Raw genomic sequence first — 19,355 nt, forward strand, 5'->3', positions numbered from 1 at the left:
ACTCAAAAATTTTTTTAGCAAAAAACCTTACTTGGTAATGAGTAATGGTGAGCAGTTAATGGTGATAGTATAAAACATTGTGAGAAACGGCACCCTCTGAATTAACGTAATTAGTTTTCGAGAAAGAAGTAATTTTCCACGAACTTGATTTCGAGAACTCGGAATTAGATTTTGAGGTCTCGAAATCAAGCATCTAAAAGCACACAACTTCGTGTGACACGGGTGTTTTTTCTTTCATTATTATCTCGCAACTTTGACGGCCATTGAGCTAAATTTTTCACAGGTTTGTTATTGTATGCATTATGTTGAGATACAACAAGTGAGAAGACTGGTCTTCGACAATTACCAATAGTGTGACTTTAAGTTTATGGTAATTTCTCTGTGGTCTAGGCTTATATATATTTTTTAAAGGTTCTATTTTTTCTTCGTCACTAAAATACCGGAAATTTATGAAATCCAATCGACAGAATTTTTGAAGCAGATCTGTGACCAATTTCATAGAGATGCTTGAATAAAATATGGCTTAACAATTGCTGCTAGCAAAATATGAGCAGGAAACTAGTCACAAATTGATCATGTGGCACGGTATTTTGGCTGCAGTCTACCTTCGTCTTTAATGTGCAATTGTGTAGACAGTTTACTAAGCTCTATATAAAGTTGTGCCCTGTGAGTGTAATTTGAGACATAATAGGCCTATGGAAGGCCTTGCACAGTAGCAAAATGATGTATTAACTGTCTTGGCAAAAGTTTGCTCTTATAAGTAAGACATTAGCCTTATTTATAATATTATATGAGTATTAACTGACATTATTTGGCATTGTTATTATTATTATTATTATTATTTTTTTGGGGGGAGGGGCACCGTGGTTGGTAGCCGCAATATTATAGGTGGCGACGGAAAGATAGGGCGTGTGGCGGCCGCCATTTTGTGTGTCCAGGCGCCAGATAAAGGTTACCAACAAATACTTACGGGCTTACAACGTACAATAATAGTTTATTTAACTTTTTTGAACGCTTATTATTTATATTGTAACTTTTACTCAGAACTTTACTTATTAAAACTTTAGGTTACAGATTGAATTGCAGTCGTTGTAGTTCATTATTGTAAACCAAGTAAAACATCACCTAAAAGGCATTATTCATTATACACCAACACGCACAGAATCAAATCTCTGCAGATGCTGTTCCTTAGCACCATGTGTCGATCGGGATCGTTTATGTAAATTTGATGTATAAAAGGCCGAAATTAATTTCCCATCGTGGATAATAAAGTAAATTGAAATTGAAATTGAAATTCAATGGCAACACCCCTGCGTCGCTGCAAAACCGCAATAATTAATTCCACAAAAATATGGATTAGGGATTATCATTAGATAGGGTACACAATACAGTTGGAAAGAATGTTCTTTCCCATTGTATTGTGTGCACCGCTTCTAAATTTACATTATTGATTATTGACTGCGTGTCCACATCTGCAGACCTATTGGCATCGAGTAGCAAATTACACATATAAACACGTATAATTGTACTTGTTGTTTTGGATTGAAGCATATATAATCATCAGTTAGATTATGTGGCTATTAATTTGATAGCAATTTTTGTCAAACTATATACTGTTATATTTTTTTGGTGAGCCCTACCGTGGTTGACATGCCAGCCGCGAGATTATAATTTGCGCCGAACACTTTATTGTGGGGCGTGCGGAGGCCGCCATTTTGGGTGTCGGTTGCCGGAAAAAGGGTAGGAGCCTGCCAACAAATATTTGTGAAAAAGAAAGTTCACCCCCTTTGCGCTGGCACTATACGACTTCATTATGATATAGTAAGTGTAAAAACTATACGTTTCATATTTTGGTTCTGCAAACTTTCGTAGCCTTCTCTGTTTGAGATTGGAGCGATATCTGTTGCGGTTTCCTTTTCGATTAAAAGTAGACTGGTGCTTTATTTATGTCACATAAAACCCCGAAAGATTTTACCCTTTTGGTCATACTTAAAAATGACGACTTTTCCAGACCCATGGCACTCACCACTGGGGATCGCGAAAATACCACCTATACGTTGAGCAGTTCCAACAAGCAACTGCATGACGTCATCACGAAGGCTGCTGGGGTCTTGTTTTGTCATACAAAACATTGATTCAAGGCTGTTGCCGTAGTGTGCCCAGACCCGGTGCGCGGCGAAGAGGAAACAAAAACCGCACGCAGTGTATAGACGAACAACGTATAGACGATGACTAGAGAAAGCTAGTCGAATTGACGTGCTTGCTCTATAGTCATCGTCAATGACGATGACTAGAGAAAGCTAGTCGAATTGACGTGCTTGCTCTATAGTCATCGTCAATGACGATGACTAGAGAAAGCTAGTCGAATTGACGTGCTTGCTCTATAGTCATCGTCAATGACGATGACTAGAGAAAGCTAGTCGAATTGACGTGCTTGCTCTATAGTCATCGTCAATGACGATGACTAGAGCAAGCTAGTCGAAACGTTGAGACGATGACTAGAGCAATCAGTACAGTTGATTACGATCCTATAAGCTAAAGTAGTAGTCCAGTCTAATTTCTATACCATCCGCCCTGGTAATAGTTAAAAGCAGGACAGTTCTTTTCAGAACTGAGAAGTCTCCCGAACCTCCGATTATCTACTCCACGGCAGTAGAATAAAGCAAGACAGTTCCCCAGAACAACTCTACCTGGCAAGTAGATACACACATGGTGTTACCGCAAACCAAATATACATTGTACATGTGTACATACGCTGCTGTACACGTATTTAGTATTATCATGGAGGAAGGAAGAGAAGGAGCTCGAACGAAGGGACTTCAAAAGTCGAACCCGTGGTACCGCGGTTGTTGAACGACACCTCGTAATCCCCCACATACCTTATACAGACAATGGGCGACCTATGGATATAATACAGAAAAACAACTTTTTTGAGACCTGAGTCAATCCCGAGTCAAGCTACGCTTACGTTCCAAGATCTGCAGCTACGCTTACGTTTCAAAATACATTCTCACAAAGACGCTTTTGAATCCCTCAAGATTTCCTTCCCCCAAGATTAAAAAAATTTCACTGTGAATAACACTACAGGGCCCACCAGTTAATATCTGTTTAGTAGAATACTGTACAAAATTTCTTTACTATCCAAACATTTAGTTGGGCACTAGGCATAAGTCTACAACATTTCAAATTTAATTAAAAATTGGCTGGTAACCAGTTTCTGCTAAGCAATACTATTTTGTGCTAACTATAAGCAAATTGTTTAGCCAGTACAGGCTTCATCAGTGTGGGCCCTGGCACGTCGGGAGCAAAACGCCACGATCGCATTTCAAGCTGCATCTTGGAACGTAACCACATCATATTTTTTGGAATGTAGTCGTAACAATATCTTTTGGAACAACTCATGAGAAATAGCGAATTTTGATTGCTTGTCGGTTGGCGACTATACTGCTATTCAACTCCCAGTTATTTGAGGCAAATAGTCAGGTCATAAATTCCACTAGTTGCCCAGTTTAATCATTACCTCAAAAATAACTCTTCATTCACAGAATTAAAAAATAATACTTTGTTTGGCAAAATTATGCTTTGAGGGAATTTTGTTTTAGCATTATTTTTATTTCAACCTTTTATACAAAATTCTCATAATATTTTTAAGCTACTCACACAATAACACTGTCAATATAACCATGGAGGTAGATGCGATATTCCTACGTTTTGACATCATCAAAATTACTTGAAAACTCATAACAAAAAGAAATTAGGGGGCCATGAATCAAAATTGGCATATTGGAACGTTGCTATCATAAGAAACAACGGAGTCGACACCCGCAAGCTGGGAGTTCATAGCGCCCGGGATTTAACACCTCCAACCCCCATCCACGAGACACGGCATGGGCGGTACGTGATATTCCACAAGGCTTATTTCACGTTCCGATTGCTCCACGCCGTGGGGCCATACAAGCGTCCGTTACACGGACTCTCTGAATGCTAATCTTACGTTCGATTTTTGACCATTATTTACGATTTCAAATCGTCACGTATCCATAATCTGAATAGGTAGTCTATACTTAAAATTTCACTGTTTTCCTTTTAATAGGCCTATAATGACCACGGAATTACTCTTTGAGCAAAGATTATTAAAAATAGAGCGCCGATCATATTGAACTTTGACTCGGTCTAGTTTGAATAGTCATCTTCAATTCGTCACGTGATATGAATATTGCATACATTAAAAGTAATTTACATAGTCTGGCCACGCCTTCAATTTGCAAATGTCCCAGACCATGGTGAGCACAGGACATGGTGAGATCCGGAAATCAGAGAAACAGAGCGCCCGCTAGCGTTCGTTCATTACAAGCGTGTACAGTTTTTGCCGCGCATAATCGGAACGTTGGTTGTGTGTGACCACGCAACACCAATGGTCTTGGAACCTAGACTAAGACGAGCCGTCCAGCTGGAGGTCTCCTATCTTTTTCCACTGGTCAGACAGGGGCATTGAGAGTATACATGTATTCTTTTGTTACTCTGCGGTTTTGCGGGTTCTCTTCCTTCCTCCGTGGTATTATGCACTGTGTGTTATGGAGTGGGGGGGGGGGGGGGGGGCGCTGGCGGATTTCCGTCATGGGGACTGGAATTTTGCAGGTCGCGTCTGGCTGGAGCGCCTTGATCTAGGCTATACAAAACATTGTGGATTAATTAATTTGTGTGTGTTTTTGTGATCGCGGAATTCCCTGCTTTCCGCAAGCGCCGCTTGTTTTCTTACGCGGTAAGCAGAGCCGTGAAATTGGGCCCCAATGGTTTAGGCGTTGTTCAGCTTTTTATAGCTCCATAGACCTTATCGCAAATACCAATGCGCAAGCGCAGACTGTTGAATGAGGTGCATTTTGGGATATATATGGATCAAATTTGGATACCAGCCAGACCACAATGCACCTAATTCCAAGCTTTACGCGCGCGCCCCGGTATTTGCGAAAAGGTCTATGTTCAAACTAGTCTGGAAGTATTCCCTGCAGCGCCCGCTGTTGTTCGATAGTGGGGATAGCGATAGTTTAGTGATAATTAACACCAACTTATATCATCTTGTTTATCTTTAAGGTTTATCTATGGAGGAAGAATGTCAACACATATGAGTGCTAATTATTTCCTCGCTTGTTACAGGTGTTTGTTATGTACATTGTCAGCAAGGAAGGACTGCTCTGTGGTGGAGTCGTGAAGATACTGTTTGACAAAACATGGAGGGAAAAAATGACCAATGGAATCCGTTACTCATGAATTTTTTTTAAATGGCTAAAACACCAATGTAATGTACACGCGAATCGTGTCATAGTCTTGTTGCAAGCCGTTCTTAACGGTTTTTCCTGACTGATTGGTCATAGATTCGGCTCTGCACGCTGTCATAGATCTAGCCTGAACATCTGACGTCATATTTCGAGGCTCGTGAATAACGCCAGAGACTGGCCTCCAGTCGCCATGTATCTTCACCTTTGACCTACATTCATTCACATAGAGATACGTATGTCAAATTCCGACGAGGCTCAATTCCTACACCAACATTACATGCAAGTACATACACAAGCAATAGGCCTACTCGTGTAGACCATGGAGGTGTGTGGACACAGCATGCAGACGATGTTTTGATTGGTCAGTATTCCAGTAACAAATTAAGATGCCAAATCAAACCCCTGGGGGTATTACAAAGAATACAACAGATAGTTAAAGCGAACAATATTCCACTAACAGTTTGAGTAGGCCTACATGTAAATTTATTCGAATTCAACACGACCCAAGAACTTTTTTAACCATAGTCTTCACCGAACCAAACTTTGAAAGTACCAGGGGTTCATTTTGTTTCAATCATCACTTAATGACCATTCAAACGATAACATGCTCTCTTAAGCCGTGTTCGCACTGGATTAATATTTTGGGTAACTTAACCATGACGCTGGGTAACATTCCGACGGGTTAACTCGTCCGCACTTGGATTTATTTGACTCGGGTAAACCCTTACTCTATGGGTAAACTTACCGAGACCGTGGGTAAACTAACCGAGCTGGCTCCAGGCGTAACCTTTGACCGCACTTTTTGGTTTTCAGCTCGATCTTTCGCAAATAATATTGTTAATCCAAACGACTCGATATCAAATTCACCGCTCCTCTTTTGTATTTTTACAACTTGGAAGACAACGCCGCCTGCCAATGAGGCATGCTCCGAGGGCCCATTACTCGGCTAGGAATACCTTCTACACTATTTTCTGCACGGCCTGGCTCCGTTGTGTTTGTGTTGTGCATAAAGACATATAGGGACCAATAATCGGCTAGCTTTAGTACACGCGATCTAGCGGTTGTTGACTGCATTTGCCTATTAATGCTGTACAAATCACCGTCATATTGAAACTTTTGATCGCAACTTCTGAACGGGTCATTTCTCGAACTTATAAATCCATGTACGGGAAAATTATTCCGCGTTTTTCAGCTTACGAGTTGCATTCCTGATTTGTGCTACATTGAATAGTTCGATAATCACGAAAATCTTATTCTTCCATGACAAAACATGTCAGCTTCCTCGGGTCAGGAAGATTTAACCGAGACGTCGCGGCACTGGACTTTCTGGCTCGGTTAAACTGACTCGGTCAATCTTCCTGGGCACTCGGTCAATCTTCCTAGGGACCTTTGGCTCGGTTAAACTAACCGCGCAGCGTGGGTAAGTTACCTGTCAGGAAAACTACACAGGCTGTTCGCACTGGACTTAAAATGGGTAAGTTACCCATTGGCTCGGTTAGTTTGCGTTTGCCCAAATTAAGTCCAGTGCGAACACGGCTCAAAAGGCACAGGACACTGTTGGTAATGACTCAATATAATTGTTAGTATAAACAGTGTGAGAAACGGCTCCCTCTGAAGTAACGTAGTTTTCGAGAAAGAAGGAATTTTCCACTAAAAAATTAGAACGGACTTCACTCTAATTCGAGTTAAAAGTACCCACTTTCACTCTAAAAAGAGTTGCCCGCCATATGGCTCTTTGCAAGAGTGGTATGGCTGGCAAAACGAGTTATTTTTTAAATACTCTTTTACATAATAGTATAGAGTGTGCACAATCTGAAGAGCAGAAACCTGGACGTGTCACTATGTTAATTATGACGTATGCTTGAATAGTCAAAATTACCAACCAACACAAATTTGAATAGTTTAATTAAAGCATATACTTTTTCTGTTGTGAACACAATTCCTTTGTGGATTCTCTAAAGACTGATATTATCTAAAACTAATAAAATGGGATGTCGGTTAAGTCCTATCCCAGTGGGCACACAACGTTATTTCAACGTTGGATATTGGTTGATTTGGAGTCGCAACGTTGAAGTACCATGAATCAACGTTGTTTTAACGTCACATTTGCGACGTTGACTTTAGGTTGTTCTTTGACGTTGCATAAACGTTGGATAAAGGTTGTTTTTGGGTCGCGACAATAACAACCAAATATCAACGTTGATCCAACATCAGTCTGCTGACGTTGTATCAACGTAATGTTTTGGTCGTAAGTACAACGTTGGATAAAGGTTGTTTTTGCGTCGGGGTAATAACAACCAAAAATCGATGTTGATCCAACATCAGTCTGCTAACGTTGTATCAACGTAATGTTTTGGTCGTAAGTACAACGTTGGATAAAGGTTGTTTTTGCGTCGGGGTAATAACAACCAAAAATCGATGTTGATCCATCATCAGTCTGCTAACGTTGTATCAACGTAATGTTTTGGTCGAAAGTACAACGTTGGATAAAGTTTGTTTTTGCATCTGGATAATAACAACCAAAAATCGATGTTGATCCAACATCAGTCTGCTAACGTTGTATCAACGTAATGTTTTGGTCGTAAGTACAACGTTGGATAAAGGTTGTTTTTGCATCGGGATAATAACAACCAAAAATCAACGTTGATCCATCATCAGTCTGCTGACGTTGTATCAACGTAATGTTTTGGTCGTAAGTACAACGTTGGATAAAGTTTGTTTTTGCGTCGGGATAATAACAACCAAAAATCAACGTTGATCCAACATCAGAATACCAACGTTGTATCAAGGTAATGTTTTTGAAGTATGTACAACGTTGGAAAAAGGTTGTTTTTGCGTCAGGATAATAACAACCAAGAATAAATGTTGATCCAACATCAGTCTGCCAACGTTGTATCAATGTAATGTTTTTGAAGTATGTAGGCCTGCAACGTTGGATAAAATCAATGTTGATCCAATATCAGCCTGCGATGTTGTAATAGCGTTATTTTTTTCCCGTTTTATTTCGTTGCTTAAAGGCTGTTTTGCGTCACGGTAATTACCTCAAATCAATGTTGATCCAATATCAGTGTGCTAACGTTGTATCGACGTAATAATTGTTGATGTATGTGCAACGTTGGATGTTTTTACCTCACGATAATAATAACCCCAAATCAATGTTGATCAAACATCAGTCTGGTAACGAATTGTTTCAACATGAGGTTTCTGACATACACTGTTGGATAAAGGTTGTTTTTGCGTCGTGATGATAACAACCTAAAATCAACGTTGGTCCAACCCGTCATCAGTCAGGTAGTTTCACAAATTGGATAAAGGTTGTTATTGCATTGCATAATAACCTACTAAAATCATTGTGCCATCAACATGTCATCTTTTGTTGAAAATGTATGTATCGGCGGGATGTTTCGTGCACTCACCAAAATATGTGACACAATTTGTGTGTTCTGAATACAATTAATAGACAACTTGCTGGCAGAGATTTCGGGATAAGGCCGGCGAAATGTGTATTATCTGATTAGGTCATGTCACAATCACTGCTTTCCTGTAAATGGATTCAAAAGCAATAGCAGAAAAGCATGATGTGTTGCTTTCCAATCACTGGCTTCCCGTATAAAAGAAAGAATTCTCTTCAAAGTACTTTTGTTTGTTTTTAAAGCCTTCCATGACCAGACGCAATTATATATCAAGGATTGCTTTACTTTTCATAACCCATCTCGCCATAATCTTCGCTCTTCTCGAGATCCATTTTTGCTTACCATTCCTAGGACCCGTAGCAATCTGGCGATCGCACTTTCACTGTAACTGAATCCACAGCATTGAAGTTAAGACATATCCACAGATCAATTTGAAAAACTTCTGAAAACACATCTCTTTCCTGTTTAAGCTTTTCTCTTTTTCTAATTTTTTCGAACATTGTGTATGTAGCTTTTCCGCTAAGATTTTGTTGTTTAATGTGCATTTCAGTTTTTGTAAGCGCTGTGATATGGTTTTCTATGGGGAGCATTTCTAAATACCTGTTTTTCTTAATATTATTAATGTGGGACCAATGATGGCTTTATCTCGACATTTACCACATTGGACTTATGTGGGCACTCAGTGCTGAGCCAACGCCTGTTATTATAGTGCTGACACAATGTTGGCAGCATTTAAGCTAAAAAATATAGCTATCATTGATTTGTTTTATTGGGTTACATTATCGGCGAGCTGCCGTGGGCAACTTATGTTGAGCTATTTGGTCATAGTACGACAATAAGCGGCAATTCATAAAATATAACTGTCCTAACAAAATAGTTACAGAATAGTTAATATTGTAAAACATGTTTGATGATTGACGTTGACGTTTTGTTTGCATTATGCGAAAACTTCAGTGTTATACCAATCGATCACGCTATTGTTGATCCAACATTGATCCAACGTTGGTTTAACGTTGACTTAATATGCAAATTGGGGGTCACGTGGCCTAGAAGTGTGTTTTTGATAATAAAACAATTTGGTTTAATTAAGTTATCCGAAATAAATTACCTGAAATAAATAATTAATTAATTAATTAACTAGGTAATTAAAGAGCCATTGTTTCTACATTGTGATTGCAACGTTGTTTCTGCATCGGTATTTCAACGTTATAACGATTTGCAAATCCAACTATTATTCAACAATGTTTCAACGTCTAAACTTGAAGTTGATACAACATAGTGATTTTATTATTGTTTTTACGTCGGCATTTCAACGTTAAAACGATTTGCAAATCCAACCATTATTCAACGTTGTTTCAACATAGAAACTTAACGTTGAAACAACGTATAAATGCCGACATTGAAACAACGTTAATATTCCCACGTTGTTACTTCAACGTCGGGGTATGACGTTGTTTCAACGTTATTTCAACGTATTTTGCCCACTGGGATGGCTGTCCAAAGGCAATGCGTTGTGATGTACATGTACATGGACACAAGCGTTTCTAAATGTACTTCTCGAAATCTCTCCAATACGATTATATTGATATACCAAAGAGACCGTGGTGCAAGATATCAAGACATAACGTTGTTTTTCTACTTGTCCCCCATCCCATCCAGGCAAATGAGTATTTTTGTTGGTTTGGTGCTTCTTTCTTTCCCATCTATAAAATTTGGCCCAGATTTTGCGTACACTGCAAAAAGATTTTTTTTTTTTTTAATGGACAACACGGGTGTTGTGACATATTATACACCCAAGACACAATCAAATTTAAAGACACTGGACACTATGGTAATTGTCCAAGACCAGTCTATACTCAGTACATTTATTTCAATGCTGTCATACAAAACAATAATACAATAGTCTTGTCATTTGGTGTATCTCAACATATGCATAAAATAACAATCCTGTGAACATTTGAGCTTAATCGGTCATCGAAGTTGCGAGATAACAATGAAAGAAAAACAACCTTGTCACACGAAGTTGTGTGCTTTTAGATGCTTGATTTCGAGACATCAAAAATCTAATTTTGAGGTCTCGAAATCAAATTCGTGGTAAATTACTTCTTTGTCGAAAACTACGTTACTTCAGAGGGACCCGTTTATCACAATGTGTTATACTACCAACAGCTCTCCATTACTCGTTACCAAGTAAGGTTTTATCCTAAAAAATAATGTTTAGTAATTACCAATAGTGTCCATGCCTTTATCACCAGGAGGTAAAATAATAACAATAAAATCGTATTAATTTTAATAAAAATGCTAGTTTAAAGTCATTGGACACTTTCAGTAACAGTGTTGTCCAAGGCCCACACTTCGTGTATCACAAATTCTATATAAAATAACAAACCTGTGAAAATGTAGGCTCATCGGAGTCGGGAGAAAATCCACCCTTGTTTTCGCACGTTTTGCCTTGTCATGACGTGTTTAAAATAAATCCGTAATTCTCGATATCGAGAATTGATATTGTTTTAATGTTTTCTCAAAAAGTAAAACATTTTATGGACTAATATTTCAAGGGAAGTCTTTCACCATTACCTTCTGTAAACCCTGTAAGTTATTTGTAAATCTGTGAACTTTAAAAAATAATTCTGTTCCGAAAGTGTCCAATGGCTTTAACACCATCACGGTGTACACTTTTGTTTCCTCTTATTTGTAATGTGACAACACGGTGTCAATTTTAACACCTCCGTTTTTGTAGTGTAGTTTTGTATACAAATATAGTCGGCAGTCAATTTTTAACACCTCAATTTTTGCAGTGTAATTTTGTATACAAATAAGATCTACAGTATAATAGTACGATTTGTTCATGTATGCATAACCATGCCAAAGTATCCATTTAACATTTTAACACCAAAACATTTATATATGTTCAAGAATTTCCATTCGAAGATTTTCAACTTGTTGGGGGCATTTTGCTGGTCTTTCGCATTATACAAGGGGACACTATTGGTAATTACTTATAAAATATATGTCAGCATAAAAACTTACTTGGTAAAGAGCAATGGAGAGCTTGTGTAAAACACGTTGGGGAAAACGGCCTCCTCTGAAGTATAGTTTTTGAGAAAGACGTTATTTCTCACTAAAATAATGAATTGAATTCGAGACCTCAGCTGAGGTCTCGAATTCAAGCATCTGAAAACACACAAGTTGTGCGACAAGGGTTTTTCGCTTCGTTTATTCTCTTGCAACTTCGACGACCAATTGTTGAGCTCAAATTTTCACAGGTTTGTTATTGTATGCATATGTTGAGATACACCAAGTGTGAGAAGACTGGTCTTTGACAATTACGAAAGGTGGCCAATGCCTGTTAATGATGTTACAACATTACTCTATTTCTATACCGTCTATACGAGAAGAGGTGTTCTTAAAGGGTATATATACTTTTTCCTAACACAAAACACAATGTCCACAGATTTACTTTAAACTTACACAGTTTAAAGATTATGATAGTACTAGTATTAACCAGTTATGCTATGATATGCTATGATGATTATGGTATAATCATAACTGGTGAATGGGATTTAATTTTCGTCTTCCTGAGACAAAAATTATTTTGTGACCAGTTTACTCATTTCTCAAAAACTACAGAACCTCAGTAAGTAATATTTGAAGGGAAGCTTTCCACTATCATTATCTTCAATGTAAATCTGTGGACATTTTGAAAAAGTTAAGTACCCGAATCCTTTACAGTAAATAAAAAACAACTTTGTCAACTACCCTACTCGAAAAATAGTTGTGTATACTTTTTAAGAAATCTGTTGTTTTTACCCCCCCCCCAAAAAAAAATAGATTATTTGGGTCTCTGGCATATGAAAGCACACAGTTTATTAGTTTTGTCTTTAATTGCTTTCTTGCAAATTCGACTCCGAGTGACCAATTGCAGACAAATTTCCAAAGGTTTTTATGTTGCCCACATGTTAGAGCACACCAAGCGAGGATACTTGTCTTTAAAACAAAAAGTACGTGTCATTTATTATTGTCCTACCTTTTAACTGAACCACATGCATCAAAGTGAAATTAAATGACAGTTTCAATTGAAAAATGAAGTGACAAAACCGCTTTTGCATGAAGGTGAACTTACGAGTGTCATCACACAAAATGGCGCATGTTCCCAGAGTGCTTTGTTTATCATACAGCGTAGATATCCTGTTTTAGAACAGGCAGAGTGTCAGATAAAAGAGAGATGTTTAGATTAGTCAGATGTTCTTGATCTTTAGCTGGGAGATAACCAAATCTTTGCATCATTTGAGAACAGGTTCCAACTTCCTCAATGGTTTTAACAGTTGGGAAACTGAGTCTGGAGCGCCAAGATTGGTAGACTTGACATGACACTCGTGAGGTTGAGTAAGTCCCGGCTACGTGAGCACTCGTGTGTTCTTGAATCCACCTGGACACGTTCCCAGGAACTGCACCAAGACCAGTGAAATTATAGATGCGTCGAGCCGCTTCGCGTGGGTCCAAAGAGACATCCTCGTACCTCAGGAGTAAATAGTTGTCTTGGAATTTGGGCAGGTTCTTCCCCACGTCCGTGTTGTGCAAATTGTTCCAACAGTAGTCGATAAGTGATGCCCTCGTTCCGTCCGTAAATGATCTCTCTTTGTCCGTCACATTCTTAATTCCGTTCATGGCAAGCACCCGCGAAGCGATCATCCCTCTCGGATCACGAACGAGATGAATCACTTTCAGATTGACCGTCTTGTCTTTGATCAATGGTAATAGACTTCCAATGTCAGAGATACGAATTGATTTGATCGCAACTTTCTTCAAATCCATACATATTTGCATGAAATGCTGAGGTGTAACTTTCCCACAGTGAGAAGAATTTTTGGACTTAGAGCACAGCACTCTATACAGCGGTGGGGCTTTCTTTAAAAATTCTTCTGGAACCAGCCTCGATAACCATTTTGAATAATATTCATACCCAGTCAAGTGACATTGATAAATGCTGTCCAACAAATCAATGTAAAGCGGCTGTAAGAATACAGCACCTCGTTGATGGAGAGTGGTATGAAGTGCAAGGCCGGGTTCAAAAAGGTAGAAAATGTCACTATTTTGGCCGAACATCTCACCAACGAAGGAAGATCCAGTTCTCATTGATGCTAAGATAATAATCTTCGCACCGCTTGGAGTATCTTCGGTTGTCCTGGGTTTGGGAATAGAAGTACAAAGTCGGGGTTGTCCAGACTTCTGAAAACCGACTTGAGGATTAGCTGTTTCGTCTCGCAATGTGGTGGGTCCTCGCACCTTGATCTCCCCATCACCAACTCCCGATGATACAGCCCGGTTCACGGTAGGCCTAAAGTGACGTCCATGGGGTTGGTAAACTGAACCATCTAGCCACGCAGCACCACCAGCGAGCATAAATATCAACGCTGATGATAGAAAACCTGCTACCCCAACTAGAAATACTCTGCAGTTATTAGAAGCTGAGATTTGACGAGCCATTTCAAGATGTGGTTAGAGACTCCGGAGAGCAACGGTTCGGGTGTGATTACGTTACAACTGAAGTTCTACACACCGAACGAGCACAGCACGTACTCATCAAAATCAGAGCCAACCTTCACACAATGAGATTTACACGTGTACCGCAAGTTTACTATTTATTTACAGTTTCTTCACCGAACCACGTTTGCAAGCTGTGTTGTTTATCTGTCCACTCGGCATTTAATCAGCAAACCTGTGAACAGAGCATTATGTAATAGCCTGTGTGTAATCAAGCGAAGTGTGAAAAGATATCGTAAAGTTAAACCAGCTGGTGGTAGGGCAAGGACCAGGACCAAATTGTATAGAGCTGCTAAGCACACACATTTGCTAAGCATGATGTTTCTTCTTTTACCAGCCAAATTTTCACGCAATTTTTAGGATTAGCAAACAACAGCTGAATACCAGTAACAAGCAATATTATGCGAAAAAAGGAAATTTTGTTGGTAATACTGTTTTTATCCAAGGAAGACATTTCATGCTAAGCAAATGTTTGTGCTTAGCAGCTCTATGAAATTGGGCCCAGATGTATTGCTCCATAATCGCATGGGAGCGTAGCAAGTCCAAAACTTGCTGGCATGGTCCACAAGAATGTCACGTATTATCCTGTTTCGTAGTAGCGCAGCGAAACAGCTATTGTTTTTGTTCAATTTTTTATTAGAACTCTTCAGAACTTTTTGTCTCAGTGCCGATTTGCAATGTTCCTAAAGAGCAATTGCAACGAAATTTTCAGTGATAAAGGGCATTGGTGGAAGATGGTGCAAGAAGGGTTGTAAAAGAAATTTGTCATGATGACGTCATCACCGGTCACGTGACGTCATCTTAAAGGTGTTTTGTTTAAATGTTTGAAAATCTATATCAAATCAACCAAAAGAGACCGTAGATTTCTGTTTACGGGATTGAGTAAGGTAAGATTGGGTCTTCATTTTATTTTGTGTGCGTGACCTCACATGACCTCTACTTCCTATCGAAACGGGCCAAAAACGAAAGTGCCCTGTAACTAAAAAGTGGTAAAAGTTATGAAGTTGCTTCTCCGGATAAAAGTGTCGAGCAATGGTAGGCAATTCAAAAAAAGTTTGATGACGTCACAAATTACAACAACGCCCTCTAGCGGCAGGTTGAAAACTCTTCAAAATGGACTTTTTGAAGATGTGTGTGGTGAAGTTTTTTGTAATTACTTCAAATTTTACACACACGTTTACTGTCAGGCAGCCACCATATGTGTGAAGTTTCAGATCAATGATGTCATCGGGGGTCACGTGACGCGGCCTTGAAGGTGCACTTTTTGAACTAATATAACTCCCGAAGCAATAATGCGATCATGTTGAAACTTACTAGGTTGGTAGACATTGGCAAGTTCTTATGAATGTGAAATGACGTTATGATGACGTCGTCACATGATTTTTTATGATTTTTTTAAAATTGTTGCACCTTGAAGTCATCAGTTGCTAACTAAACATGGTATAATCTGAATTTCTTTTTTATTTATGCCAAATTGGGCTAACTGCTTTGTAGCCTTGTCCAAGGCACTTTACGCAAGCATCGGCCCGCTCTGACTTCACGAAATGCATATACTATACCGCACGGCACATAACAGTACTTGATACCGCGGGGTCGAAGCATGGCTTTCGAGGTATCAACGAGGTTACAAAACGAGGCCGGATCAGAGCCTTGTTTCCTTTGTAAAAGGTAGTCTGGTTCCCAGACCCAAAAATCTCCGACTAGGCTCTGTCGAATTTAGGGTCCGGTGTGGCGGTTTCAGTCTTCCGCCGTGTTCAGTTTTCCGGGTGACGTAGTCGGTCATATCAGCACGTTGTTCGAACGGTTTTAGCTTTCCGGCGTGTTCAGTTTTCCGGGTGACTTGTCAGATACCTCCGCGAGTACCCTGGCGAGTACTGTAGTTCTCTCAGCAATGACCCCACATTGTTAATATTACGATTCTTTTCTGTGTAGTCACATAATCTCTTGCCCCATCTTTACATGTATTCATGGGTACAACTTTAGGCAGGTCACACTCTGCTTGCATAAAAAACAACTCATACGATCCACGCGTTTGCCGCTAGTTGTACTCGACTCGTGGACGCCGCCATGACAGCTACCGGAGGGTAACGGATGACTCAATACGGCACTAAAAATGGACTACTTTCGCTTGCTGTGCGCAGGCATCGCATGACGTAATGCTACCGTATTTGGTCATTCGGAAAACTGAACACAGCGGAAAGTTGAAACCACCACACCGGTATCACCCAAAATCACGTGACCAAAAAGGAGGAATTCCTCCTCTTTCGAAGTTATCCGATCTGTTCCGAACGTGTTGTCGTCAACATTCGGACAGTATCGTTCATGTTCGGTACGGACTCGTAATGTCAGTCCTGTCGGCCGTAGATCCAGGAGTTGTTATGCCAGTTATTGTCAATGCAGGCGACAAGTTCAAAACATATGAACCTGGGAAATCGCTCCGGGATCTGGTAAGTTTTTGTCCTTTTTCTTTAAAAATATTTGTTCAAAGGTGTTTTGACTTGAGTGTTCATTAGACATTGATTAAGGATTAAGTTTCATGATTTTTAAAAGTGGTAAAAATGGGGAAAAATCTGGTGACTAGCTGTCGAAATTATACGTGTTGAACCAGATTGTCATTAATTGACGATCAAAATAATCTCGTAACCCTCCGGCCTGGCGGCCGTTGGGAGGAGGGTTACGTTATCGCAACTAGTAGTACGTGCAGACATGGTTTCCCTGGAGATGACCCCCGACCCTGACAAGTTGCGTCATGCTCTATTTTTAACCGTGGGTGATACCTGACCTAAGATTTTTAACAAGATACGTCAAGGAATCAGATGTCCCCCACCTGATTGACTGTCAGTAGAAAATATGCAACAAAGTATAAAATATACATAATTTTCTTGATATTATTACAATGTTTGTTAAAATAAAAGAATTGCGGACATACGATGAAATGTCTTCTTCAATTTCATCTTTATTCTGATCATGGTTCTGATGGACAGCGCTCAGAATGGTTAAAGGGCCTATTTCCGTTTCTTTAAAGGAACACGTTGCCTTGGATCGGTCGAGTTGGTCTTTGAAAAGCGTATGTAACCAATTGTTATAGAATGCATATGTTTAGAGAGATATTTTAAAAGTAGAATACAATAATCCACACAAGTATCACTCGAAAGTGCATGGTTTTCCTTTTATCTCGTCGACAAACACGGTCGGCCATTTATGGGAGTCAACATTTTGACTCCCATAAAATTATGGCCGACCGTGTTAGTTCGCAAAGTAAAAGGAAAACCACGCAATTTCGAGGCAAATGTGTGTGGATCATTGTATCCTACTTTTTAAACATCTTTCTAACCATATGTTTTTTCATAACAAACGGTTACAAACGCTTTTCAAAGACCAACTCGACCGTTCCAAGGCAACGTGTTCCTTAATACAGACAATAGACGATATGTTTCGGTACACGATGCATCCGGAAGTTTGTGGGTGTACGCGCGTGCAAAATATTTTACCTTTATTTTACAATCACACAAGGCACAAAATAATTCACTAAAATCCATAGGAGCAGCTCCGAGCAGTTTGGGCTCAGTTGTCACAGAAGCAAAATGGATATCAACCAACGGCTAGTGCTACTCCGCAAAGTCTTACTCGGCTTGCCCACTGTACAGATGGGGCTTTTGTGTCAAAGGGATTTCGCAAGAAGAAGAGCACAGATAAATTTAGACAACATGAGTGTCCAATCACAACCTTGCTTCTCAAAATCTTAAATTGAAGAATCGAACCTGATATCAATGTGCAAAACTCGACTCCAAACTTCGAGAAGAACAACATACTGCACGGTCAGCTATTCTAAAGATCATTATTATTATTATAAATACTATTTATTCGGCCAAGATTCAAAGACAATAACGTTCACAAAAACAGTATATACAAGTAAACATAAATAAAGACAGCTATAGCAAATACAAAGGCCCTAAAAATAAAAAAAAATTAAAATGGTGGGAAAGAGAGGGGTTGCGTTGAGCCATGCGCCGGACGGGAATTTCGGCTCAGGTCAGCTGATACACACGGTAAAAAATGTAGGTAATTTGAAGGTAAAATATCTTAAAATAAAAGAAAAAGAAAGGAAACAAAAACATAAAGAATTCTCAGAATTTTACCCAATAACTTTTCGCGATGTTGTTATAATTAAAAAAGACTGTGCATACGATGTTTGAATTTGATATAATCTCGGTTGCCATCGGATGATGTTATTACGAAAATGTCAAGTCGTGAACTTTGCTGAATTCCACTTGAAATGTTTTCGATGAATAAGGAAATCGAGTCATATGATAGGTTTCAATTGTGTAAAAATACAATCATTTGTATGCCCTAGCCCGAGCTTTTCTGCGAGATTTGCGAAAAGCCCCGTTACGTAATCACTCTCAAAACGTCATAAGTAGATCATAAAGCCGCTTTGTTGCAGCGTGGATGTATAACAAAGCAAAAACCTTAAGGTAGGTGCCTGGTTTTTTACTCGATAATTACGAAAAGTTGAGAAGTGTACACATATCAAAATTACATTAAAATGGTAAACAAGTGCGTTATAAACAAGTAAAAATACAATTTCTGTTGAAAACAGACCGCTCAGGTAGCTGTTTAATAATCCACCCCCTGTAACTCGCCTCCTTGTCAAACAAAAAGTAGGGAAGACGTGTAACACAGAATCTTAACGTAAAGGTAATGGTATGGGTGCAAATAATGTAAGGCATTATTTCGCCCGCCCCCCCACCGCCAACTTTTCAGTAGCGATCGACGCCCTTGGCTGTACTCATCGCGCCATTCGTTCAAAAAAAATGGAGCGATTTAACAATAGCATGACGTCACAGGTGTGGGTTAATTGGTACTCACATACATGTACAATGTAATGTATAAACCGTACATGTACATGACGTGTACATACGCTGTACACGCAATATATTCACGCTTCGTGTTATGTAATATGGGGTGCGCTGGCGGAATTCAGTGGACTCGCGCGGATTATGCCGGTCGCGGGAGCGCCTTTTAGAGGCTATACGCCTCTCTTAATACTTATGCATGACGTCATAATTCTTACCCAAAATGAGGCTATGGGCGCACTTCCCCCATCGCTTTCAGTGGCTGC

General features: G+C 39.4%; 1 protein-coding gene across 1 annotated transcript; it reads right to left on the bottom strand.

The window, feature by feature from the left end:
• Nucleotides 1-12,392: 12,392 nt before the first annotated feature.
• On the bottom strand, nt 12,393-14,371 carry LOC117299818 (carbohydrate sulfotransferase 3-like). The gene has a single exon (XM_033783347.1). The coding sequence runs from the start codon at nt 14,174-14,176 to the stop codon at nt 12,860-12,862; it is 1,317 nt and encodes a 438-aa protein (XP_033639238.1). The 5' UTR covers nt 14,177-14,371; the 3' UTR covers nt 12,393-12,859.
• Between the last annotated feature and the right edge of the window lie 4,984 nt (nt 14,372-19,355).

Source organism: Asterias rubens, chromosome 1, assembly GCF_902459465.1.
Source record: "Asterias rubens chromosome 1, eAstRub1.3, whole genome shotgun sequence".
In the NCBI taxonomy this organism is placed as follows: Eukaryota; Metazoa; Echinodermata; class Asteroidea; order Forcipulatida; family Asteriidae; genus Asterias; species Asterias rubens.

Coding starts and splice junctions, on each gene's coding strand:
- LOC117299818 (XM_033783347.1), bottom strand. CDS start 14,176: ATGGCTCGTCAAATCTCAGCTTCTAATAACTGCAGAGTATTTCTAGTT.